This window comes from Sander vitreus, chromosome 6, assembly GCF_031162955.1.
Source record: "Sander vitreus isolate 19-12246 chromosome 6, sanVit1, whole genome shotgun sequence".
In the NCBI taxonomy this organism is placed as follows: domain Eukaryota; kingdom Metazoa; phylum Chordata; class Actinopteri; order Perciformes; family Percidae; genus Sander; species Sander vitreus.
The window spans coordinates 2,490,371-2,517,784 of record NC_135860.1 but is presented as its reverse complement, the minus strand read 5'-3'; the positions used below and the strand labels follow the sequence as shown (position 1 = coordinate 2,517,784).

The 27,414-nt window shown below is 43.4% G+C and overlaps 1 protein-coding gene across 7 annotated transcripts in view; it reads right to left on the bottom strand.

The window, feature by feature from the left end:
- The window catches only part of mef2d (myocyte enhancer factor 2d), a 133,456-nt gene that overhangs the window by 85,469 nt on the left and 20,573 nt on the right, over positions 1-27,414 (bottom strand). For 6 of the 7 annotated variants that reach the window (XM_078252062.1, XM_078252063.1, XM_078252058.1 and 3 more), the window contains exon 2: positions 1,611-1,992. In XM_078252062.1, coding sequence (XP_078108188.1) covers positions 1,611-1,664 — 54 coding nt within the window. In that variant the 5' untranslated portion in view covers positions 1,665-1,992. Of the gene's footprint in view, positions 1-1,610; positions 1,993-3,875; positions 3,898-27,414 lie in introns of those variants that run through there. The other variant, XM_078252059.1, reaches the window with a different exon arrangement.

The window sequence follows — 27,414 nt, the reverse complement described above, 5'->3', positions numbered from 1 at the left end:
CTAAGATTGATGAGGAGAAAACTGAGGATGATTTTTCCGAAACCCTTCGGCCAGCTCGCTCTCGCACTGCTCAGGTCTCATTCAGACAGCCACCTTGTTTCTCTCCGTCTTGTGTGTGTGTTGTTTTTTTTCCCCCCATTCTCTATCCGCTTTTGAAGGTGGGCACGTCAAATCCATTACTCAATCTGCTCAATGGAGCGAAGCCCATTTACCAGTTGACTCATTTTAGATGGATCATTTACCCTTTCATCCTCTCTGACAATGCCACGGATGAAACCAGAGGGACTGAGGCTGTTGGGGGAGAATATCAAACTTTCTTGCTCTTTTTGTACTGTAGCGAGGAAGAGGGAGGGCTTTCGGGGTCTGAAAAAAAAAAAAAAAGCCCCCATGATTACTTAGCGGAGTCATATGAGCCTCCTAAAACAGGATGCTATTATATTGTTCTGTTGTGGCACTGCTGAGAGAACAGCCACTGGGTTGTTCATGCTACACGGGACATGTGAAAACTGAAAGGATCCCTGGGGGGGATTTGTTATCGCATGAGTTACAGTTTTCTGTCAGTGCGATGGAATTTAGTCGTGGAGGAGTGGAAATGTTCCTTTCTTAGATCTGAGCAGGATGCATGACAGAGAGATTTATACGGGGAGTTCAAGCCAGTTTCACATCAGATTAATTGGATAAATGTGTGATTTAAAGCATCGACAATGGACGCCAGCATGCCGAAATAGTACCAAACCCAATGTGTTTTGCGTTAAGCTGCATTTATAGTGTATTCAGGGGTTACTGTGGCTACATTTCTTAAGCGGCGTTTTGAAACAAAAACGATCTCCGTACGCACAAGAGTTTTAGCTCCAGGAGCAGGACTAATCTTCGTCCATATTAACACATTTGAAAACGCATGTCACATGACTATTCACACAAAAACAGGAAGCAAATCGCCTGGCGTTACTGTGCGGTTGAAAATCATGGCTGTAGAAGTTGAAAATACTTTGGAGAAAGAACAACAATGGGGAACAGTAAGAGCATGGATCTGCTTGGTTTGAAGACGACGTGGACCTGTTACTGAAAGGTATGTAAGCCTACCAAACCGCTAAGACTGACTGGCTGTGTCGTCATTTCCAAAAGGTCTAGTTTGTGCCCGTCCAGACTACAAAGCAACCCCGGAGTTTTCAAAACAAAACGGACGGGAAACGGTGTTTCAAAATGTCTTCATTTTAGGGGCTCGTAAATGGCAAAGTAGTGCCAAAACATAGTAGTGTATAGAAGATGTAGTAGATGTAGCCTGTGTAATCACAGCTTTAATTTGGGGAGCGTGCCTATGTATCCACAGCCCTATGTTCCCACATTTCAAAGATTTTTTTCAAAATTAGGCCCTATGTTCCCACAGTTCCCACATTTCTAAGATCTATTTCCAAAATTAGGCCCAATGTTCGCCTAACCCCCTAACCCCTAATGTGGGAACATAGGGCTGACCCCTTAATTTGTCACCTGCGTCTGTGTTATTGATGCTCTAATCGGGTTGCTGATCACTGATGCAGCTGCTAGCTCAAGTTAAATCAGGAAGTCATTATGCATTCAGACATTGTTGGCTCTCTTAATTGTTCGCTAACCTGTCTGTTGCGTTCATCAGTGATCCTCTGGATCTGAATCTTTTTCCTCCCCATGTTTCCGGTGTGGCGGTGGGAGGGGCAAGGGAGAGGGGGGGGGGGGGGGGGGCTGTCGCTGTATGTCTTCCTCCTTAAATGTCTGGTCTCTTTCCGTTTGTCCTCGCCGTGCACGCGGACTCTGTCGGAAGCAGCCAGGCAGGGAGGCTGTCGCCCCGTAGATTTAAAACAAAAATATAAAATAGGGAGGAGGAGGAGAGGAAGAACAGGGTTTGGTGTGCTGTGCCCTCTTCAGATCATGGTCCTTGTTTTCCAGGGGGGGCAGGTCATCCACACTTAGGCTGCACTGGGATCTTATGCCCTCCCCTTCACCTCAGCTGGGCAGCTCCTGCAAAACACAGAGGCATTCATTCATCAGACTCAGAGAGAGAGAGAGAGAGAGAGAGAGAGAGAGACTTTGTTTGCATACTGTGACCCACTTTATCTTCTACAAACACTGTATTTGCCTTGACCCGTCATCAACGAGAGAATAAATGATGCAGCAATGCATTTCAGAAGCACATGGCATGGGGGGGGGGCTGCATGCAGAGCAGGAGGCCCTCAGGGGCCTGCGAAGAGGGAGGCTGCGCTGTGTCAGCTTCATTAGAGGCATCACCGCCACATCACTGATCTGCTGGTCGCCCGCGGCAACCGGCCGGGGCCGCCTGACACGCCGAATGCGATTCCCCAATCGAAGGCGGAGCGGAGGGGAGTCAACGAGTCTGTGGATTCCACGTATCTCCCCAGCTTTTAGTCCGTTTAATATGATTAAGGGCCGCAACAAACGATTATTGTCACTGTGGATTGATCGGTCGATTCATTTCTCCATTAAATCATTTAGTTGTTTGGTCTATACAATGTCGGAAAATGTTGAAAAATGTCGATCAGCGTTTCCCCAAAAAGACCAAAGTGACCAAGCAATCAGAGATAAAAAAGAAAAAAAGACTCAAACCGATTAATCGATTATCAAAATAGTTAATTAATTTAATAGTTGATAACTAATCGATGAAGTGATTCATCTTTGCAGCTCTAAACCTCATCGGTGTTGATCGTAGCAGGGCAATATGTGAATAAGTTGAAACTAGAGATGGCCCGATACCATTTTTTGCTTCCCGATACCGATTCTGATACCTGAACTTGCGTATCGGCCGATACCGAGTACTGATCCGATACCAGTGTGTCGTATATTTTAACAACTGTATACTACTATCCCTGTATGGATGTGATATGATTTCTATCTTTGTTTTCAGTCTGGCGCAGGTTAAACTCTTTGTGAAACATGAACAAACACAAACAATGAACGCCCCAGAACATTCTTTTATTCTCCAGTTTGACAGTCAGTTATAACGGAAAAAGAACATAAATAAACTACTTTAACGTAGATTTTCTTTAGGGCTTTCTTACGTGGTATCGGATCGGTGCATGAACTGCAGTACTTCCCGATACCAGCGTTTTAGGCAGTATCGGAGCCGATACCGATACTGGTATCGGAACATCTCTAGTTGAAACGTATGTATGGAAATTATTCTCCATTCAACTACACAAAACATCTAAAACGCTTCATACAGTATTTGGGACTGCCCTTTTCATATTATGTTTTCCAGCCTCTCAGGATAGACTCCTGACATGTCTGTAAAGCAGGTATGAGTGGGCAGATTCCCACCGATGACACTCAGCATTAAACGGCAAGCTGGCCGATGCGGTTGTGTGTCCAGTGATAACATTATGCCTTATTACTACCTAAACTGAACGCTGACCTCACTCCATGCAACACAGAGAAAGATGAAGAGGGTAAAAAGGCATGTCTAATCCCGCCGTGCGTCTAACTAACCATGAAATAAGGGTGGTCTGCGATATGTTACAACGCCTGAACAGAAACAGAGGATGGGTGCATTATACATTTCAAATTTCAAAAAGGGGCAAAGCAGAGAGAGAAAGCCCCAGAGTGATTCTGCAAATTCATGCAAAGTCATGAATGAATGAGAAGGCTGCAGCAGCCCAGGAATGGCAACAGAGGCGAGGACCGTTTTAGGCCCCGTTTCTACTATTTGTGGTTGAGCTTTAAAAATAGTGCCTGGCTATATATACATACAGACTGTGTCTCTCTTTCTCTCTCTCTCTCTCACACACACACACACAACAGCGGGAGCAAAGTGGCAGCATTACAGAGCTGAAGCAACTGGTAAGGCGTGAGTACAGACACCACACCGGCATTGTTTGCATTCTCTCTACCTGGGAGAGCAGCAGCGGAAGAAGAAAGCCCTCTAGTTACATCCATTCTTATCAAACAAAGCATGTGAAATTGTCGGTCACAAGACTGACATTCCTTTGGTGATGCTGTGGGCGCTGTACGCTCGTTTAGAGTGGATGCAATTGGCTTTGCTTTGGCAATGAGTTGCTTATGAATTATGCACTGATGGAAGAGACTAAGGAGCCTGGTTTCTACAGGGAAAATCTGCAGGAACTGAATGTACAAACCCATTGGCAACATCTTTCTAATATCTGGTTCCAGCCCAAACATTTTCTAAAAATCCATGTTTAAATCCTCTGCTTCTCTTCATCTCCTCCCTTTCAACTGGCACAGATTCAAAAAGAGAGATCAGTAAAGCATATTGAATTCTGCGTGGATCCCCTCATTAGTGTACTTCTTGAAAAGAGTAGGTGTTCCCAATATGTTGTACATTCGTTCTTGTCATCCGGCTTCCCGCTCCACGGAGTAAAGAAGTGTTGGTGGCATCATTTAGCTAAATAATGAAGAGGTGTGTGTTCGTGCTCTCTCACGGCCTTCGTTAGCCACTGAGCGGTCGGGGGAGTCGCTCTTGTTGCGGTGGAAGTTCAAAGGCAGCTCGCTGAGGGATTTGTCTCTAGGCTGCGGGCTGATCACACATGAAAAGGCTGCTTTATCTGCCCAGGGTGGTCAAGTCTCGACCTTTTATCCTTCATGCTGCCGGAGCTCGCTTCCCATGTCTGATGTCAGGCCGAATCTCTGCTCTCACACGGGAAGCAGAGGGCCTGGAGTGTGTCTGCTGTCTCGCTGAGCAGGGCCAGGGCGACACAGAGGCTCTGGACAATAAAAAAGATTAATGCTGATAATTAGGAATCTACAGCGGACCCAGATAAGAACCCAGGGGACCGCCTAAGTGTTATTTCACAAGGGCGCAATGACAAGCTCTTCTTTTACATTTCAGAACAGTTGCACTAAGGGAATATGGACATAAAAGCACACACTGGAGTACAGGAATTCAGAGCTTCTGAGGAAACTGTTCAAGTACAGCTGCTACATTCACTACATTTCAACAGTCTGGAATATTGTAGCCGTCAAGACTTGATGGAAATTGTATCATGCCTGTGGATAAACTGGGCAGCTCTGTCTCAATAAAGCTCTGTGATGCTTCTTCCCCGTCTAATGTGAGATGCTTTCATGCACATTTGTATCGAGGCAGTACACTTGCCTAGTACTTCCACATCATTTCAGTCTATTTCTGTGAAGTATATTTTCTGAATTGCCATTTTGTTTTGTTTTTGCTTGCCAAGACAATGTGATGTGTTATATTGACTTATAAACTAGCTTTAAAATGAGACAAATACAAATTAGCAATACATGTTTGAAATGAAAGCGTACTCTCAAAAAGATTTATCGCACATATAGATTTAGAAAGACACAAAAGATATTTAAAAAAAGGTATAACAGTATAAAACCTGCATAAAACAGAACTGATCATTAGAAGTGGCATGAAAGAGAAACTATCACTGTACAAATGTGTCCACTAAGCTTTAGAGTAGGCACCTCAGGTCATAGCTTGCCTGCATCAAAGATTAGTCCATAAAAGAACAGTTAGAAAATGTTGCATCGTATCATTATCCCTGACATCTGTTGCTACGCCCGTTAAACATTTTAAAGCTCCAATCTTCTATTCCAACGATGTGGGTGGAAAGCCACAAGCTGCGAGGGCAATATTTTGGTTTTGACATTTATTCTTGAAGAGAAAGTTGACACAGGGATGTTATTTTATCACCAACAACATGCTCCGAGTTATGCACAGTTTCAGCTGATGGCTTCCGAATACGACCGCAGTTTTCTACAGTGGGAGAATAAGAAGCTTCCTATGGGCAATCAGGGGTTAAGTGATTTGCTAAAGGGCACGTCAGCCTGATTTTCCCATACCAGTCAAGGTTTGTGAACTGGTGACCTTCCTCCTGACAACATGCCTTGCTGTCCTCAAGGCTAATTCTGCCCTCGATTTTACCGATACGTCGCCACCTATGTTTCTGCCAGAAGCCGTATGTGTCAGAGGCTGCAGGGTGGCGACTGAGTCATGACACAGAAAACAAACCACTTAAATGCCACAGAATGCAGCGGGAGACTGCGGTGTTTGGGTTCGACATGATTTGAGCGTACACAGCATTCTGTTGGCTTTTACAAGGAAACATGTGACGCTATCAGATGACTGCGCTGTGTGCGTGCACACTCAGGCTTGACTGATACAGTACAATATTTGGGTCAGATACAAGTGATAATTAGAGCAGAAACAAGAGCTGTAATAGACTGGAATTAAAAATACATTTTCAAGGTTTTTTTTTTTTTTGTGTGCTATTGTTGTTGGTCCAGGGTAGAGGGTTTGTAATTGTGACACTGTGGGCCCCCCTCTCAGACAAAATTGAGACGATTGCTCCCCCAACAACACAAAAAAAGTTTTGCTAAAATCATTTTCAGTGATTTTAGAGGAGCGTTATCAGTATGCCCACATGACAAGTCTCTAATACAACACTAGCAGTAGCAATATATTGGTCAGGCCTCAGCATGTGTTATCTGTAAGTGTGCATGTTTGTGTGTGTGTGTTTGTGTCTGTCTGTCTGTCTGTCTGTCTCTTCTTGCATGTCCATCCTTTACTGCCCTGGCGTGTTAAGTGGCAGCAGAGCAGCCTGGAGCGGAGCGATAACAGTCAACGGTACAGGGCTGGTAGTCGTGGGGGGGGGGTGAAGATGGTTCTCGGCTGCTGGCGCCCTGCCAAAGGACTGTTGAGAAATCCATCACCACGTTTTCCCACTCCGCACCCACATCTGCCGAGCCTGACCACCGCAGACCCCCGTGGGCACCGTCCACACCCCGTATAAACTGTGATCACTGCAGCCTGGACTAACTCGGTCCTGTATGCTTTATTGGATGGTGCATATGCTGCAGAGTGTCTGGAACATCCTCAACGCAATATGCATGTGCTTCTGCCAAATGTGATGAATGCAAGTGAATGTATATACCTAGTAAAGATGTAACTGATACATATTTAAGATATGGCCATAATAATACGCAACTACACATTTGAATTTCAAACTAAAGCGCTGTCTTGACCGCAAACGTTACGTCAGCGTCATGCTCGCATGCTGACACCATTCATGCCACCCTGAGGCGAGTGTCTGTACGGCGCGAATTTCAAAAGCCTCGAGCAGCAGGGCAGGGAGGTTTTGGGTGATCTGAGCAGAGTTGTCTTTTGGCAGGAAATGTACAGTTTAGGGTACAGTTTCTCCATGAAAAAAAAACACTGCTGCTCCGCAATACCCAACAAGTTCCCGTCTGGCTTCCCGGGTGCTGGGCAAAAGTTAAGGATTACAAGCCAGAGCAAAGTGTGCTACTCTCTGGCTCTGTACAGAGACACAGCACCTCTGCTCTGCCTAGTTTGCAAAAATGTACATAAAATATATTCATTTAGGCCTTCCGGGAATCAACCTCGCGTTGCGCCCATGTTGTAGAAAAAAAAAAAAATAGACTTGGCGTGTAAATGAAACGCTTCAGGTAACGTTTACACCCGTGAGACGGAGCTGAGATTTAAATGAGAGCGTATCTGTTGGGTGAGTCGTGCGAGTGAAACTACTACACAAAGACAGGCAACAGTTTTAAAACCATACTCTCCCTGAACTGTGAAAGTGAAAATAACTGAAGCAAAGAACTGTTCGTTTGCAAGAACATTCAGCTGTGTTGTTGATAATGACCGATACCAACACGTGACACTGACCCTAAACCATAGTACACAATTACCAGTCAGCAGCATTTCTGTGACAGATGCATCATCCAAAAAGTTGCTCTATGAATCACTCACTGGCCATTGTGTACGGATTTTGGGGTGGCAGTTGGCATTTTTGGCAGGCATTTGGCTCTTGGCAAGCACCGAAATTACCAAAAACTGAGGAGCTACTGCCAATAATATTGCCACATATTTCAATTCATGTACAATTTGTAAATTTAAAAGAGAATGAAATCTGATTAAACTGAACAGAAAATCACAATTTTAACTGCATCATTTTCAGTGAGTGCTTATAGAGCCTGTATCTAAACATACATATCAAACCCAAATGCTCATTTTAAGTTAATAAAAAATGGATGCATAGAAAGATATTGCCAATAGTGCAGCTTAAACAGAAGGATTGTTATTGAATCGACGTTGCGGCCACATCAGTTGCTCCTAAAAATATACATGGCACTCATGCCATGCCTGATCACAGTGTCCAACAAATATCAGGGGTTGTGTGTCATGATATGATATCTTTACAAATCATGTTAACTGTTGATGAAATGTATGAGTTAGCAGGAGATCTGCAGGGGATTTCAGGGCTTCGGGTTTCAAGAAGAGGGCACCCTGTCCTGACCTCCGCGGGAGGGCTTTCAAAATGACTGATCTGGCCCTCAGTTTAAAGTCTGGGCGGATCAATACTTCTCCAATATTCATTCATCACTCAGTGTTTGCACAAACGCGCCTGACGAGATGAGCGAGATGACGCATGATGTTGTCAGATGCTTTGTACAACTGTGTATCGCATGTAATCAAATGAAGCAGGTGTTTCAGGTTGGGGCGCGCCGAACGGTCACAAGACGGGGCGTCGTTGAGCAAAGATGGCTGCTGGAGAAGAACAAGGACACGTGAGTTAAAAAGCCAAAGATTTATATTCCTTTAGGGCTGCAACTAACGATTATTCTCATTGTTGAGTGTTCTGTTGATCATTTTCTCAATTACTCCCTTAGTAGTTTGGTCTACAAAATGTCAGAAAACGGTTACAAATTTTGATTAGTTTCGGTTTTTCAAAGCCCAAGATGACGTCCTCAAATGTCTCGTTTTGTCCACAACTCAAAGATATTCAGTTTACTGTCACAGAGGAGTGAAGAAACCAGAAAATATTCACATTTAACAAGCTGGAATTAGTGAAGTGTTTGGAAGAATTGACTCAAGAAATAATCAACTTAATTAGTTGACAACCAAATCGATTCATTAATTAATCCTTGCAGCTCTATTTCAGTCTGAACTTCCAGTTGAAGGTCTTTTGAGCGCCCCAGCTTTATCAAAGAGTCTAAATAGCTGCAGTAGCCCTTTAAGCTGCAAATATCTGGCCATAGCGTCATCATGAAGGCATTAATGCAAAGGATCATACTCAGCACGCCAGCATTAAGGGACACAGTAAACATGCATCAGGTTTTACAGGGGAGTGGGGGAGAGGGGTAGTCCAAGGGATTGGTTTCTCATTGGGGCACAGACAGAACTGCCGATGGCGTCGAGGTTGGAGGGAGTTGGCTTCTAACTGGGCTGCTGAATTCCCTCATCTGACCCAGCGAGGCTCGGTTTGCGGCCCAACCTTGAGGGTGTTCTGCCAGCACCAGCTGTGGGATATTTACAGCCTGTTTGCGGCATGTTTCCGGGCAACCATTGGACACGGCTCCCGCCAACACTCAGGCTTCAGTCACCCAGCATACAGCTTCACTGTTTCAACAAAACTTTACGGCTGATTTTTGTGGTAAAAGCATCAGCAGGTGGAGCGGGCAAATCAACAAATGGGGGGGGGGGTTTGAATCGATTTTCATTTGAATGAGCATATATAGATTCATTAAATGCTGAATTGATTTGGGGAATTGCCCCAGTGTGGGATTAATAAAGTCTACCTTATCTTTGTCTGTATCATATCAAACTAGAACACATAAAGGAATCCATACCAACTATGTCATGCTAGCTTGTCGTAAAGGGGCTTAAATAATGCTCCAAAGTTAGGCTACATTTTAGTGAGGGAAACACTGGCATGGCCATTTCAAAAGGGGACCCCTTAAATGGCCATGCCAGTTTTTCCCTTGACCTCTCACCTCAAGACTGTAGAGCTGCACTTTATTGGTGTGTTCATGTTTAATAAAAAAAAAAAAGTGCATTAATGTAACTGATGGTGCAATTGTAGAATTCCTTTCATATCCAAGCTAGATTGGTTGTGCAACTGAAATATCCCAAATGGACATTGAATCGGAAATCGAATCGGAAAAATCAGTGGCGATACTGAGCCAAATCGTGGAGGAGGGGAAGGAGCTGCTGGCCTCGTATCTGAAGCTTGGCTTGTGACTGTGACTGTGCCTGTGCGTCTATGCTGCCAACCCTGGCAGTGGAATATGATCCCCCCCCCCCCTCCTCTTAACCAATCATGGGTGAGTCTTTGGAGAGGTATGGGTGGGGGGAGAGAGAGAGAGAGGGGAGGGCTGATGCAGTGCTAGGGCAGCACTTCTGAGGTGGTGTTGGTGTTGCTTTGGGGGGGGGATGGGAGCGGTGAGGAGATCTGTGCCTCTCGGCTCGTGAATCACACCCACGCTGCCGGGCCGCTGTCAATACGGCAGTCTATCTAAGCACGCACACACACACACACACACACACACACACACACACACACACACACAAACAAACAGCCACACATACTGAGAAAAGCACACGCCCACGCATTTAACACAGGGCGCCCTAACTGTCACTGATCCACTGTTTGTGATCAGAGCTTCTGGCATGAATACAGCAATAACAAAAAAAGAAACTGATACCCGTATACCCGTACCACACACAGACGCACACAGATGCCTTTTGTCCCGCAGCCCTGAAGGCATGTGGAGCAGAGAGGTTGCTGGCAGGTCACACAATACTTTTGGTGTGGTTTGTTGTTGACTCTGAGACTTGCCCCATTGTCGCTGACTGCATCACCGGCGCGGACTATGCGGTTTGACCAGTCAGGTTACATCACCGCCAGAGGTAAACACACTCTGACGCCATCACTGAAAGGTGATGTGATTGGCTGACCCAGTGGAACAATGAGAGGGAGAGCTCTCACAGTTAGGAGCGGGTTTTTCTGTGTACTAGTTGCTGTTGGCAGCGAAGCAGTTCACCTGGCGAAGGTTCAGGAACTGATTCAAACCCATGCTAAAGAATAAAAAAAAAAAAAAAAAAAAAAAGGTACTGTAATGAAACAAGTTTCAGAGGAGCTCATTAGGGCTGCAACTAACGATTACTTTCATTGTTGATTAATCCGTTTTCTATTTTCGGGATTAATGGGTTGTTTGGTTTATAAAATGTCAGAAAATGGTGAAAAAGGTCCTCAAATGTCTTGGCTTTTCCACAACTAGGCCTGCACGATAAACCGTTTTAAAAATGAAATTGAGATTGCGATTTTATAAGACTTTTTTTTTCCTCCTTCAATTAATTTACTGAAAGCATTTGACATTGACATCAACATGTTTTAATTATGTACAGACATGTTCGAAGAGTTCAGATCGAGCCTGTGTCAGGGCCGTGTTTAGTTCAAGGTGTTATGTGTCACTATCTTTTGGTAGCCTACTGTACTTAAATGGCCAGTGTGTACTTTATTGTCTTTATTCATTGAAGCCTCTATGTTTACAGGCTGGTGGTGATGCACAATGTGCTATAGGTGCCAAAAGAAATCTATGTTTGGTGCTGCCAATTTGTTTTGTTTTGTCATGGTTCATCATATGTGCAATAAACATCACACTTCGTGAGGACAAAAATCGTGGCAGAGAATCGTGATGTCAATTCTAAGCTAAAAAATTGTGATTCATATTTTTCCCTGAATCGTGCAGGCCTACCCACAAATCAAAAGATATTCAGTTCACTGTCACAGAGGAGAAGAGACATGACAAACGAATCAAACCGATTGCTGAAATAGTTGGCGATTCATTTGAGAGTTCACATCTGTTTAATCAGTGAGTTGTTGCAGCACTATTCATTAGTTTTTGATTAAAAATTTACATATTGAAATTGTTTTGTCCCTTTCAAGCAGCCGTGGCTTCCCATTTAATTCAATAGCGTATCAATAGAGTATATCAGTGCACTTAAAACTTGCTTCAGTTGTGTTATCCACCCACTGCAGGGCTGCTACTACACTTAATTAGTGTTGTCATTACAGCTGAAGCTGTCGCTAACTGTTTCGATCCGTCGTTTTGTTTCATGAACAATAAAATGATGACGTTTTCAAACTTTAAAAAGGTCTCGTTTTGTCCGACCAACAGTCTAAGACTCAAAATAATATATAAAATGAACAACAACAAAAAAAAAGGGAGATGCAGCAAAATCCTCACATTAAAGAAGCTAAAACCGATGAAAAATGACTTAAACAATGATCAAAATTCCTAATGATTAATCTTGTGATGGTGAACTCATCCTTTCGGCACTAGAGCTCAGAGCAGAAGAGGGAATCAGAAAAGCAGAAGACCGAGTAGCTCCTTCTGGATTGCCACTTACTTCCATTCCATTAAACCCAAGAGCTCAATCCAAGAACCTTTTCTGAATGTACATGTACAGCTCTTGGTACTTGAGGGGGGCCTCGTGTTTAGACTGTCCTGTAAAAGGCCACAGGTTCAATCCCAGCAACAGCTGCACGTCCTGCCTCAGTGTAGAGCAGCAACACGTGGCTATTCCCAATAACGCTTAAGCTATTGATTATTTTAGCCTAATGAGTGCTCTTCATAAGTTCCCAGAGCCCAAAGAGATGTCTTCAAACTGCTTATTCGCCAAAACAAATCTAGTGCTGAACATTTATTTAGTTAAGTATTTAGGATGCCCATTTATTCTTCCTGGGGTCCACACAAAAGGTAAAACAAAACTAGACAATCAATGTTATCATATCATAGACAAAAATGTACATTTTAACAATTGTTAATAATTGTTTAAGCTACTTATACAACAAACCTTCCCATATATGGAGATTTGGTGCTTTTCTATGTTATATTATATTGTATGTAAATTGAATATCTTTGGGTTTGAGGTTGTTAGTTGGACAAAACTTGATATAAAAAGATGCTCCCTCTGGCTCTGGGAGCTTGTGGTGAGCTTCTTACACTATTTTCTAACATTTTATAGGATAATTAGAATTAGATGACAAATCAAAACATATAATCTACCAATAAATTAATAATGAAAATGATCCTTAGCTGCAGTCCTAAACTCATCAATTAACTGACTTATAGTGTATACAGTATAATATATTAAAAATTATGTTACAACAATTTTATAAAAAGTTACATTCACTGTCATAAATGAAGTTATTATTCATGAAGAACTACTGCGTACATTGTTTGTTTTACAGATCATCTATAATATCTTTTTAGGACAAACCCATATCGTGTTTTGGAATCTTCTAAAACAGTTTAAAAAGGTGTCCTCCCTCACAGCTTTCCTCATCGCCTTAAATCTTCTGCGACAACAAAAGGTCTGTGACAGAGAGAAAAAAAGAAAAAAAAAGAAGCCCTCTAGAAAGAAACACTGAGGACATCAATGTGACACTTGAGGACAGAGGGCATGCACGCCGGACTCGGCATGGGCAGGAACGTTTGCCGTCACCAGTCGAACGCGTTCTCGTCAATGAGGCCTCACGGGAGAGGCAGTCGGGCGAGATCAAGGCAGCCGACTGTCACTTAAATATAGCCGCTTATCACAAGTACAATCAGGTTTATGAATGCAGGTGAGTGGGAGGAGGAATGCTGTTTTAGGCACAAAACCTGCCTATTTAAAGCCTTCGCCATTAACTGTTTTGTGAAATGTCTCCATTATTACCTACGAAATTTGGCCGGCAACAAGACAAAGCCATGAACTTGTAGGAACAGGCGCGTGTAACAATATTATAAACTTGTAGAGTGGTTGACTCCCCTCAAGAAAATGCATTTTCTGTCATCATGTCAAAATTAAACGTTGGCGTCTAGTGTGCAGACTAGGGCTGAGACTAACGATTATTTTTTTTATTGTTGATTAATCGGTTTATCATTTTCTTGATTAAATCGATCAGTTGTTCTATAAAAATGTCAGAAAATGGTGAAAAATGTTGAGAGAAGAAACTAGAAAATATTCACATTTAAGAAGCTGTACCCTGAGAATTTTTCATCTCTTTCGTAAAAAATGAATGAAATCGATGACGGTTAATTTAAGAGTTCGCAACTAATCGATTAATCAATAAATCTTTCAAAACGAATCAAACTGATTAATCAATTAACAAAATAGCTGGCGATTTTAGTTGCTGACCGATTCATCTTTGCAGCTCTCGAAGGTAAGATCAGCTCAAAAGACAAAATAAACTTAAGCCTTTGAGGGTTTAAATGATTAATCAAATGTAATAGACACGTAAATCGATTAATCTCGACCACTCAAAGGATTCATCTAACCATTTTTCCCTATCTAAGATTTGTTACAGAGGCTAGAGGCAGACAGACTATCTCATCTAGAGGAAAAAGTAGATAAGGCCGCTAAAGGAATACCTCGAGGTTACAGAGCGTGGAAAAACAACGTCCTGCATTGTTTTTCCCGTCGTCCATTTACTTTCTGTTTGACTGACGTGACTTGGGGAAAAACCCCAGATACAAGCAGACCGAACAACATGGTTATCGAAAAACCATCAGGATATCTTCAAAGCTTTATATCCGCGTGTACTTTTGAAGTACACAGGGTGGTTTTGAACAGGTGTCGGAGGCCTGCGAGGATCGTGACACTCCCTCGACACAGTAACGGCCCGTGTAAGACCTTCAATTCCAGAAAGAAAAAGAACAGGTGTGACGTTACGAGCTGCACGACAACACAAGCTATCAACCGTAAATCTTCCCAACAGGACCCCCCTCTCCCCCCCCTCCTCTCTCGAGCGCCTCTCAGCAGATTTCGGGGGCTGGGGAAGGTGTCAGCTCGGCAGCTGATGATGGACAACAGCCCACACAGCAAGTCACCTCGCACTCCTCCCTATCTACCTCGTAAAGCCCTCGGAGGCGCCAGCAGTGCACCCCACCGACCGATGGCTTCCCGGGCTGATTAGAGAGCTCGGAAAGCTCCGAACATTTCAGAGACACTTTGGCTTAAATCAAGCATGTGAAAGCTATGTTAGTTTTAGCCAGAGGAGAAGTAATGTCAACACTTAAATAAAAAAAATAAAAATAAATAAATAACAGCCATGACATTTTCTCTTGAAGTAATTATGGTTTTTAAGTGAAGCGGCATTCATGTCAATTCAAACCAATTACATCAGAGGGAACACACACACACACACACACACACACACACACACACACACACACACGCTTAAGAGCTGAAATGTCTCGAGTCGCTCTTACCGTCAAAGATTAAAGATGCCAAAAGGCAGTTTGGAAGTGCTCTGACACAAATGTCACACACCGAAAGTCTAGTTTCGGATTGAGGCCAGTTAATTTGAAAAAGAGCGAGATAGTCCAAGTGAAAGATCACAGAGGGATACAGTCCTGTAGAGAACGAGGGTCCAACTCAGAGCAGCACATGTGCCATCGACTGCTGCAAAAGTGACAACTGCTGGTGGAACGCCTCGGGCTGAACGCCCCAAATTACCCTTCTCACTGGACACCCCCAGCCCCCCCCGCCTCCTCTGCTGTTGCTGCTTCTTGTCACCACACTCAGAGTACACTCATCCACCCCCCCGCCCACCCACAAACCCCTCCCAGGTCACCCTTTGCCCTAATATGCCTTCAGCAACTGCCACCAATTCATCAGTGTCTTGTGTTGGCAAATGAGGTGCTTGTTGTTCGGCTCTTTGAAAAGGTAACGTTTACTACAAATCGTACACGTTGGAGCTGCAACTAACAAATATCTTCATCATCGACTGATCCGTCAATATTCTTTTCAAATGCTCAATCACGGGGTCTATAAAATGTCAGAAAGTGGTCAAAAACATCCATAAAATGGTCCCGGAGCCCGAGAGGACATCTTTAAGTTGCTAGTCTTGTCTGAGCAACAGTAAAATAATAAGAAATCATTTCAACCTAACAGCACAGTCAGCTGCCACTGATCTCTATTGGTTTCCATACAGTCAAAGTGAAATTGTTATGGGACAACTAAATACAGCCTTTCCTCATGAATCTGAATGTAAGCTGCATTGCTATGAAACGATGCAACATCGACAAAAATGAATACGAATTTGATGTTTACCCCCGTGTAGCACTTAATGATCGGTTGATTAATCAATGGGCAAATTCCTTTTTGATGACAGATTACTCGTTTAAGTCAGTCATTGGGCAGAAATAGCAAACACTGTTTATATCGTAAATCAAATGTCCTTGGGTTTTTGAGTTGGTCGGACAAAACGAGACATTTTAAAAGATGTCATCATGGATTTTTTACACTATAAGGAGACAAATGGAAGGGGTGTGTGTGTGTGTGTGTGTGTGTGTGTGTGTGTGTGTGTGTGTGTGTGTGTGTGTGAAGAGAGTAAGGCAGTCACTAGCTGCCTAGCTAAGTGTGTCAGATCCTCATTGCACACCAATCTGTCCTTCGTGCACATGTGTGTGTGTGTGTGTGTGTGTGTGTGTGTGTGTGTGTGTGTGTGTGTGTATACATCCTCCATTTGGATCATGAGCTGCCGGCAGCTGCCTACATACCTTTTGTTCAACTGGACCCTTCAAGGCCCCCCCCACCCCCAGAATCCACACACACACACACACACACACACACACACACATATACACACATATACACTTGCATGCTCAGCTGTCGGAGAGTTCAACAAACCGGTAATGTCTCGTGCCCCTCAGCCCAAACTCTCTACACTCAATTCCAAAATGACTCCTCTGCTGTCACACTCCGCCGACTGCACGCCACATCTTCCCTCCCTGTCAGCTCCGATGAAGGCCGCCGGTGACGACCGTGATCCGACGCTAAGTCCAAAGCTGTGGAAATCAAATCCTCACAGATCCGAACTTGGCGAGCTGCAGTCAGATGACCGAAGAGAGGACTGTAAAAGGAGAGAATCGCCGTCTGTGACCGTTTGCGACAGTGGCTCCGCTTCCCAAGGAATGAATCTCAGCCCGTGCCCTTTCCTGACCTGGAAATCTCCGAGGGGGCCTGGAGGGTGTGGGAAATGGGAGGCCAGGAGTCTGCTAAACAGTTGTGTCATTGAGTTTCCCCACAACACAGCGTATGAATGTATGGCTGCAGGCACGTCTGTGCCCAGAGCCCAACGGGTTAAACAAGGGGCAAAAATTCCAAGGGGGCCATTTGGTCTTTTGGCAATAACTTATATGGATGAACGGGAGATGGGAGGGCAGAAAAAATGAACTCCCTTCGTCTATCAGGAGCAGGAAATCTGCCCATGGATGGGAAAAAATATACATCACCACTTAACACAACAATCCCATGTCAGGACACAATTACTTCCAAACAAACACAAATGCTCAGTAAATGCCTTATCTGGCAGCCCCTTTTTACAGGTTTTTCCAACGCTTGCCATCCATATTTGTCGTCCATGTGCATGGCTGCCTGGGGGCCCTCCATGTTGAACACAGGGTGTTGGCCCGGAGCCTAAAATGGGGATCTACGAGCCTACCTCCGCTCTCCCTGAGATGCTGGCTACATGTGGCGGGGATCCGGCACTGAGGAGAGGTGGGGGAGGCACAAACACACAAAACACCAAGAGAGAAAAGATATCTATTCTCTCTCCTTTAACAGAGCGGTGAGAAGAAGCTCATCTTTTGCCCTGAGGCAAGTCTATTTATGTTGAAAGGGAACACAGAAGCGTATAAGCTACCGCTCTGGAAACAATAAACATACATCCTGCAATGTAGCTGCAAATACTTGGGCACAGTTGTAGAAAAGGCCCAAAGATTTGGTTTTGTTCCATGTGACAGGTGTGCCACCTCAGTGATGTGCCATCACAAAGACAAACTCGAGAGGTTTTGTTGAAGACAAGCTTATTTGGGACTTTGTCTTTGTGCGAAATGAATGAATGTTAGGTTTGTGAAGAAACATGATGTGCTTTCAAGGGTTTGACAGTGAATACCCTGATTATGCAAATCTGCCTTCCTCCCGAGGATGAGGCAAATAAAAAAAATAAATAAAAAATAAAAATGACAAAGCTCTTCTCTGGTGTGGCTCTGCTTGTGAGCTCCTCTCTTGTGTGCGACCTACATTGTTGAGGAATTCTCCACATTTTTGTCACACTCTTGACAAAGAGCATAATACAGCTCACAAGATGCACATAACAGAGAAAATACACTTCGACGCATTATCCATCTACATGCCGCATTATGTGTGCCAGCATCCAACGAGTGCCGTTTAAACCTGACCCGGCTTCTCGTTGATCAACACTTTCACGGCATTAAATTTGACACCACGAGGCCGGAACGCTGATACAATGAATGTTATACTTCATGTTAGACGTCTAGTTCATTCAGTACTAGTGGGCCATAAGTGATGAATGAGAGGGAATACTTTTGTATGAATCTATACACTGGTTTTCTTTAAAGTGCCCATATTATGCTCATTTTCAGGTTCATAATTGTATTTTAAGGTTGTTCCAGAATAGGTTTACATGGTTTAATTTTCAAAAAACACCATATTTTTGTTGTACTGCACAGCTCTCTCTCACTGCTGCAGATCCTCTTTTCAGCTGATCTCTGTTTTAGCTACAGAGTGAGACCTCTTTTCTTCTTCTTCTTCTTCTGTACTACTATCTTTGATTGCAAAGATTAGCATGCTAACGCTAATGCTACAAGCTAACGGTTGCGGTTAGCCAGCTCGTTTCGGCTTGTGACGTCACAAGCCGTGCCGATTTTGAACAGCTCACCCGGAGACTGAAGGCAGGACACATTCAGAAACCGTATCTCACTCTAAACAGCATGGATGTTTGTTTTTTTACAAAGTTTGTATGTGTGTGGAAGGACCAGAGGCACAAAATAACACCCCAAATCCCAGAAAACAGTGTTTTTTTCTTAATATGGACACTTTAAGAAAAGTATCGCATGTTGTACCTTTAAAACATCCTCGCTGCGTCATTGGAAAAGCTTATATTAGGTAAGTATGGTTTTCCATGCCACGTCGAAATATTCACTCTCACATTCTGGTTCTGCTTTGGATGCCGTCAAGCGGGATCTCCGATCGTAATCAGTCCTTCTCTGACCAATCAGCATTCATTAGCAGAATGTTAGCGTGTTATGGGCAACAACGACTCAGCCTGTAAGAAATCAAAAGGACACAAGTACTCGTTCGTTCCACTTTTGACCTATAATCCATGTTGAACTTGCAAAAACTACAATCAAATCTGAGATTTCTCAACGACAATCAGGCGAAAGAGACAAATGTAGCCGTCTAGCTCCATAGAGTCCCATTCATTTAGCACTGGACCGCGATCACCCCCAGTGGAACTCTGGTGGAACTGCAACCAAATTCGGTACAATGGGGCTGAATAGGGAGTGGAACGGCTTTCCGTAGACGGGCTTTGACGAGCCCCAACAGACGTAGCAACCTGTTCCCTTCAACTGTCTGACTCGCTCAGCTGCCACCACAAAGGCCCCCCCCCCCCCCCCCCCCCCCGAAAGCCTGTCGCTGCAGCCTCAAGCCTTCTGCTTTCCCGGTCCGACACGTTCACTCCGACACAGGGACCGATTATTACTGTTGAGGTGCACTTTTACAGCTGTTTGTGGCTGAATCCTTGTATCACATGCCTCAGGATTTTCATTTAAGCGGTTCCTATTACTCCCCTACTTTAAAATGAAAGGTTGTTTTAAGGTGAAATCAATAAATACTGCATTCCTCAACAGAGCTCTTTAAACGTATACGTGTCTCCCTGAGTGCAGTATGTGTGTAGTGTTTTTACTGTCTCCCTGCCAAAGCACTAAAGGGAGACAGGCCCTCGCTGTGTCGTCCTAATTAATTCTCTATGCTTGTTGCTATATTATATTTGAATCTATCAAGTGAAATTAAAGCCATAAATCACTCAACACCTGTGACTCCCACGCCAGCATGACCGCCTGGAGAGCAGAGAGACGGCAGACGTTTAGCTTACGCCCAGAAAAATAAGAGCAGACGTCTGGAATTAAAGAACCATCGATGTTGATTTCTAAGACTTGTTTGGATTGGGGAGGGAAGATCCTCTTTTAAAATTGTCATTCTTGTCTGACGTGTTATTGGAAAAATCTTTCCAGGGCCAAAACCCGAGTCTTATTTCTCTGATATATGAACAGCCTGTGCAGGCTTGTTGGATCGAAATACTACAGGACTAGAAAGCGTTTTGAGGTGCTACGATCCTTTTGGCCAGATGTAGAGAGGATTATTTCATGACTTGTGTGACTGGGACTAGGTATCGAACCTCGGGGGGGGGCTTGTATCATGTGGACGCGCCAATACTTTTGTTGTTTGTACTTAAAATTCCTCATGGGGGCGACAGAAACTACGCACTATAGCTTTAAATGAATCGCCAACTATTTTGATTATCGATTAATCGGTTTAAGCAATTATTAAAGAAAACAAAAAAACTTCTGTGATTGCAGCTGGTTAAATGTGAATAGGTTTCTAGTTTCTTTACCTCCTCTGTGACAGCAAACTGAGCATCTCTGAGTTGTGGACAAAACAAGACATTTAGGGACGTCATCTTGGGCCTTTGGGAAACACCGATCGACATTTTTTCACAATCGTCTGCCTTTTAATAGAACAGACAACTAATCGATCAATCAAAACAATACGCGACAGACTAATCGTCAATGACAGTAATCGTCTGTTGCAGCCCTAGTTAGGGCAATAATAAACATTAAGACGTCAGGCTAAAGGGATGCTGTGTGCAGGTCAGTCTGATCATCAGGCGAGATTTTAATTACAATTTAAGACTGTATATTTTTTTTTTGTTCTTGTAAGTCTGCTTGTGAAAAACTTTTTTTAAATTTGAGAACCTTTGCTTACAAAAAGACATGCATGTGTTTTCAGTTGTGCAGGATAGAACTTTTGGTCAGGGGAAAATGAGTTTTGTACAACAAAAAGGAAAGTTTGGTCGACCATTTGCATAGGCAGTTTGTCTCCAGTTTAACCCTTTGTTAGGTTCATTTTACAAATGAGTCAACTGACAAAGCAGAAGCTCTGTTGCTATGGTTATTTGCATGTATGTTTTATTATACACTGTGAAGGTGCCTCATCTGTTGACTGGAACGTGAGGTGGTACCAGATACATCGGAGGATGGTTTAAGTGATAAAAAATATATATATATATATACACGTTTTCTGTTTTCCTGCATTTTCCTTGTGAAATACAGGACATTTTCACCCCTTCATCGTTCCAAAACATCGGGAGTAAAAATAACTTTTTGACACGAGTCACTTGAGTTGTTAGCAGGCTGTAAACACGAAGGGTCACAAGTGGATATTGCTTCATCTTAAGAGCTCACCAGCCAAAAAGCTTGGGAACCACTATGTTGTTTGGTTTAAAACACACAGACAATCAGAAATCGCTAGATTTCCCATGACCACGGCATCAAATAGAGCTGAAACAATTAAGTCGATTAAGGGGTCAATCGAAAGGAAATTGATCAGCAACTTTCTTTGTAATCCATTAATCATTTCAGTCATCTTTAAAGCAAAAATGATAATAAATTGAATCTTTGGGTTTGGTCAAATAAAACAGACATCTGAAGACGCCACTCTCCAGGCTCTGGAGAATTATTAAAGGCATTTCACACATTTATTTTAAAAAGGCATTATCAGCAAATTATTGTTAGTTGCGGCCGTCGTGTAAAGTGGTTTAAAAGGGACTGTCTGAAGGTTCCCGGTCGTCCAGGTCATAGTTATCCACAACCATCGTTGGCATTCTCACAAATGCTTATATTTGGCTTCATGTGAGAATGCCAACAATGGTCGTTCCGACGTGGCCTTGGGCGTCTCCAACGGCCACGACGACGGTTGTTAAAACCGCCAGGAGCAGCAATGAATGAAGCGGTGTCGATCGTCTTGACCTCACAGTGGTTAAATAGTTGCATTTCCCCAACTGTTCAGTCCGAACTGAAAAAGGCTCTCGAGTGAGAGATGAAACGCCTTTGAAGTATCTTTAGTTGGGCTGCACGATATGAGGACAATGTACAACATGCGATACAGATAATAAACAGATATTGAAATGTACTCAGTTCTGCATTCCTGCTGCGTTCAGTTTTCTTCTAAAATTGCTTGTTGAATTTAAAACAGATGAAGGGAAATCATTTCCAACATTCTTTTACTTAAAGGTCCTACAACATGGTGCTCTTTGGATGCTTTTATATAGGCCTTAGTGGTCCCCTAATACTGTATCTGAAGTCTCTTTTATATAGGCCTTAGTGGTCCCCTAATACTGTATCTGAAGTCTCTTTTATATAGGTATTATTGGTCCCCTAATACTGTATCTGAAGTCTCTTTTATATAGACCTTAGTGGTCCCCCTAATACTGTATCTGAAGTCTCTTTTATATAGACCTTAGTGGTCCCCTAATACTGTATCTGAAGTCTCTTTTATATAGGCCTTAGTGGTCCCCTAATACTGTATCTGAAGTCTCTTTTATATAGGCCTTAGTGGTCCCCTAATACTGTATCTGAAGTCTCTTTTATATAGGCCTTAGTGGTCCCCTAATACTGTATCTGAAGTCTCTTTTATATAGACCTTAGTGGTCCCCTAATACTGTATCTGAAGTCTCTTTTATATAGACCTTAGTGGTCCCCTAATACTGTATCTGAAGTCTCTTTTATATAGACCTTAGTGGTCCCCTAATACTGTATCTGAAGTCTCTTTTATATAGACCTTAGTGGTCCCCTAATACTGTATCTGAAGTCTCTTTTATATAGACCTTAGTGGTCCCCTAATACTGTATCTGAAGTCTCTTTTATATAGACCTTAGTGGTCCCCTAATACTGTATCTGAAGTCTCTTTTATATAGACCTTAGTGGTCCCCTAATACTGTATCTGAAGTCTCTTTTATATAGGCCTTAGTGGTCTCCTAATACTGTATCTGAAGTCTCTTTCCCATAATTCCGCCTTGGTGCAGATTTACAGCCACTAGAGCCAGTCCCACAATGAGCTTTCCTTAGGATGTACCATTTCTGTGTCTGTAGCTTTAAATGCTATTGAGGAGGAGAGAGGGGGGGCAAGGTGGAGGGTCCCCACCCTCCACCTTGACCAACTGCCATGCTTCGCTTGTTTGCAAGCCATGATGTCTCTCTCTTTCTCATGGGGGGGCCAAATTCTCTGGGTGGGCAAAGCAGAGAAAGGGGAGGTAACCTTTCCCCTTATGACGTCATAAAGGGAAGATTCCAGATCGGCCCATCTGAGCTTTCATTTTCTCAAAAGGCAGAGCAGGATACCCAGGGCTCGGTTTACACCTATCACCATTTCTAGACACTGGGGGGCCATAGGCAGGCTGGGGGAACTCATATTAATGTTAAAAAAAACTCATAATGTGACATTTTCATGCCGTGGGACCTTTAACGAACATTGAATTGAATATAAAATGCACAACTGAAAAAAGAATGAGTTACATTTTAAAGCGTAGTTTTCTACTGATCCTTTCTTTCAACTACCACAACAAGTGTTAGCTAAGAGTGTTTTTCGCGATATGTTGCAGCCTTTCGCGATGTGTTTATTGCGCCAGTTGATACTGCGATTTAAAAGTTTTTTTTTATTATTGTTTTTTTTTAAACGATATATTGTGCAGCCCTAATCTTTAACCAAGTCCAGTTGCTCCTGATTTTAACCTTCCTTGGATAACGTGAAGGACTGTAAATTAGCTGCGAACAGTCTGGCTTATGAGAGCAGAAAACAAAACCGCTAAAAACACAAAGCCTCATCAAAGAGTCCCCCAAGCCTCGACTGATCACAGTCCACTCAACTTGTTGACAAAAGTGATGCCACGGACCAAATGTGGGACTCTTTTCCTCGCCAAATCTGCAGAAGTGGCTGCCAACAAATCCAGCTGTTTTTTCTTTCCATATCGAGGTTTTTTTGTGTAACCAACCAAAATGTTTCCATAAAAAAGTACTGAAAGCTTGCTCTTGTTTTCTTACTCTTTGATCCGACATTTCCTGATTTAAAACAGGATTTTTGACTATTTTATTTTGGCCAAATCTCTCGTACAGCTGCTGTGTGTTACAACAATAAAACACAGATGCATTTGAGAAATTTGGCTTTTTGGTCGAATGAAGCGGGGGGTTTTCCTGCATAGAGGAATTATTGCCGCCCCCCAAAGAGGGTTTAGCCAGCCCCAAAAGGAAAATTACCAGCGCCAAAATGATACGAATTAAGATAAAAATATAGCAATTCAAATCCTCTCTCGATGTGTTTAATAGCAATCCACCACACAACAGTTGAAAAGCAGAACATAAGCTTGAACAGGAGCACTAATCTTAGTTTTAACGTCCAGAGTCTGGCTGTGTCGAACTCTCCTGGTGATTTTAACGATATTAATATTACTTTTTTAAGCAGTTTTTTTGATTGGGGTTTCATGTACTAAAGCGTAATCAACATTTTTGTTTACCAAATTTCAGAAATGACTTTCTGTCAAATAAGGTAACACAGACTCATTGCCTTTCCTGTACGCGGACCGATCATGCTTTCTGTTGTGCGTAGTCCCCCCCCCTTCTGATGAAAGCTAAGATTCGGACGTCGTTCTCAAAAAATTTTTGAGCGTCTGTCTGCAGTGGGACACGGGCTACACGTGCAGGGAAAGAGACGAGGCGAGACCAGACCGCCATGGCGCTCGACGCAGGCACGAGGTGTTTCCACAAACAAATCCCCAAAGGCGACGAGACGTTTAATGTACAATGGGGAGGGCGGTGAGGGCCACACGGAGCCAGCCCTCCGCCTCCCTCTCCCCCCTAACCTCCACAAGCTCCCTGACATTGACTAACACACACACACACACACACACACACACACACACTTCTCCTCAGAAACAGCTGACGTTTTAACAGGCTTACAACAGCTGACAGGCTACAGGTGGGGCAGAGGGGACCCTTCATAAACCCTCCACCCGCCCCTCCCCCTCCTCCTGTTAGTGCCCGGCTCATAATTCGCTTCAGCAATACACACACACACACACACCTGTTGTGACTCCAGAGGAATTGTCCTCTGTGAAAAGCCTTCCTTCATACTGTACACACACACATACGCACACACACACACCATTAAAACAGGCACTCAAACACACCCTCCAGCGTGTGTTTGAGTGTCTTGGGAGTGTGTACGCTGTGTCCGACTAACAGATGCTACCGTATAGACCAGAACTGCGGGCTAAAAGCACTAAGCTCCTTTGCTTTGCTTGGCTGGCATTACGGTGAGGCGGAAAAAAAAAACCTCGCTGTCATGTTAATCCATAATAATTTTTTAACCCACAACACCCAGGTTTTCACTTCAATCACCACTGTGTGCAATCATAACGACAGTTTGATCTCATAATCCCGAGGTCACACTCAAGTCGGGAAATAATCGACCTCGAAGTCGACTCGTGTTGTTATCGCGGGGTTATTTAGGTTTCCTCGATATTTTTGCGGGCAAAACTTTGCGGCACAGCGAGAGGCTTCCTTCTGTGACGGAGCCTTTCGGTCTCCGTCACAGAAGACTTAACTCGGGTATTTTGGAGATGCCACCCCTCGAGAACATTCCCCAAACGCTTCTGTCAGACAACGTTTCTTGCGCAGTGAATTGTGGCGGGGCGCAGGCGGGATATTTAGGACGACGAGTATCGGTTTGTGAAAAGGAGCAAAGCTGGAGAGAACACACACACAGAGAGAGAGAGAGAGAGAGAGAGAGAGAGAGAGAGAGAGAGAGAGAGAGAGAGAGGATTTGTAACCACAGCACTTCTTTGGATTGGATGAGAAAACCATGGGGTGAAAGAAAAGAAAACACAGACACACACACACACACACATCTTTGGATTATGTATTCTTGCAGGGTGTGCAAAACAGAGCAGAAAAGAAGTTCCCATAACTTCTAGTGCAGACTTTTTCATTCACAGGGTACAACGAACCTGCTGCACTGTGACAAAGGAAGTGATTTATCAACATTCATTTACATTTTGTAGTGTGACTCAACAGGCAGAGCAAGCAGGGACAAGCTTTTCTTTTTATAGATAGATAGATAGATAGATAGATAGATAGATATAGAAGTATAGCTAAATGCATAGTGCTCAGGTACAACGCTGCTTGAGTTAGGGGATGTATTCTCTCTGTATGAATAGTGGCATTAGAATGGGCCAGAGGTTAGGGGAGTATCCAACGATTCCATTCAGTTTCTAAGTTCACGTTTTAATTTTCTCCGGATTTTTTTTTTTTTTTTTTTTTTAACAGAATGAGCTGCAGACAAATTAGTGAAAAATTCTCCTTTATTTATATAAACTATGCAAGACAACAGATGTGTCCTGACACTGATCTAAATATCTATTTTATGTATCACAATTTAACAACAAAAAACAATGTAGAATTCGATTTTTAAAACAAATACCACATCCAAATAACTAAATGAACTAAAATCACTTCAAATAAATAAACAAAGAACACGTAGCGATGTCTAGAGTCAAACAGGTGAAATCTAATGTAGATTACGCCCTGGGCCGTTTAAAAATTGCATCGCGACTCATTTTCTATCTCAACCGGTTGTAATCTTTATACATTCATACAGTTTTTTAACCGATTCCCGATGCCTTGTTACATCCCTAGTTAGAGGCCAACAAATTTGGACTTTTATGACCAAAATCTTTCTCTGGAGGGGGGAGATGCCCCTGGACCTCTCAGGCTGTCTATTTTTCCCCACTGTCTGGCTACTCCATATCCTTATGAAAAGCCCTGGCATATCACGCACTGATAAACAACGCCCGTGTGCCGACAGGAGCACCAGATGACAAGCGACCCATCTTGTTATTTAGTGTGGAGGATTGGATGTTAATAAATGTAGTTAAATCTGCTGTAAAGAGAGGAGTCTGTGTGGTTTAATGAGTAAAAGACGCCTGCAAAAACCTTTTTAACGTTTTCTTATCTAGTCGTCCGTCTGCTCTTGTTCTCCCCCTCGCGCGCTTCTCTTTGCCGTTTTTTTGAGAAAGTGGGAGACTCTCGGAGCCTGGTGGTGTTCCAGCTGCAATGTGATAACCAGTCCAATAGCATAAACAACTGCCAGAATCCTCAGGTTTTGTCCTAAGGAAGGATGCAGAGGGAGTGTGCGTGTGCATGTGTATGTGTGTGTGTGTGTGTGTGTGTGAGTCAGTGGGTGGATGTCTGTGTGAGTTTGGTATTACACGGGGAGCTTGCGTGGGCTGGAGAGCAGGAGAGGCCTGGGCGAGAGGTGAGGACGAGTCAGCCATTGAAGACCATCAAATAAAGAGTTATCTAATGCCTGCGCTGACACGGCCAGCCAGAAAAACAAGTGCACTCTCTATCGACTGAAAGCGCTGCTGTGCTTTGGCCCGCGAAAAAAAAATAAAAAAAATAATAATAATACACTCCTCGCTGACGCCGTGAGCCGGGGGTTTCTACATGAGAGCAGAGGAATGGATTTCAGCGGCGCTTTAAAGAGCCATCAGGGTATCTGCACACTCCCGGAGCACACATTTAATGACTTCTGAAAGCTCCAAAAAGGAAGAAAAATGCTGTATCGGAGGCGAAAAAGGGCATGAGCAACTCTTACTCTGTGTCACAGTGTGATTACAGCAACACTACAGCTGCCTCTTGAGCAGAATTTTAACTATTGAACACAGCCATGTAAAATTG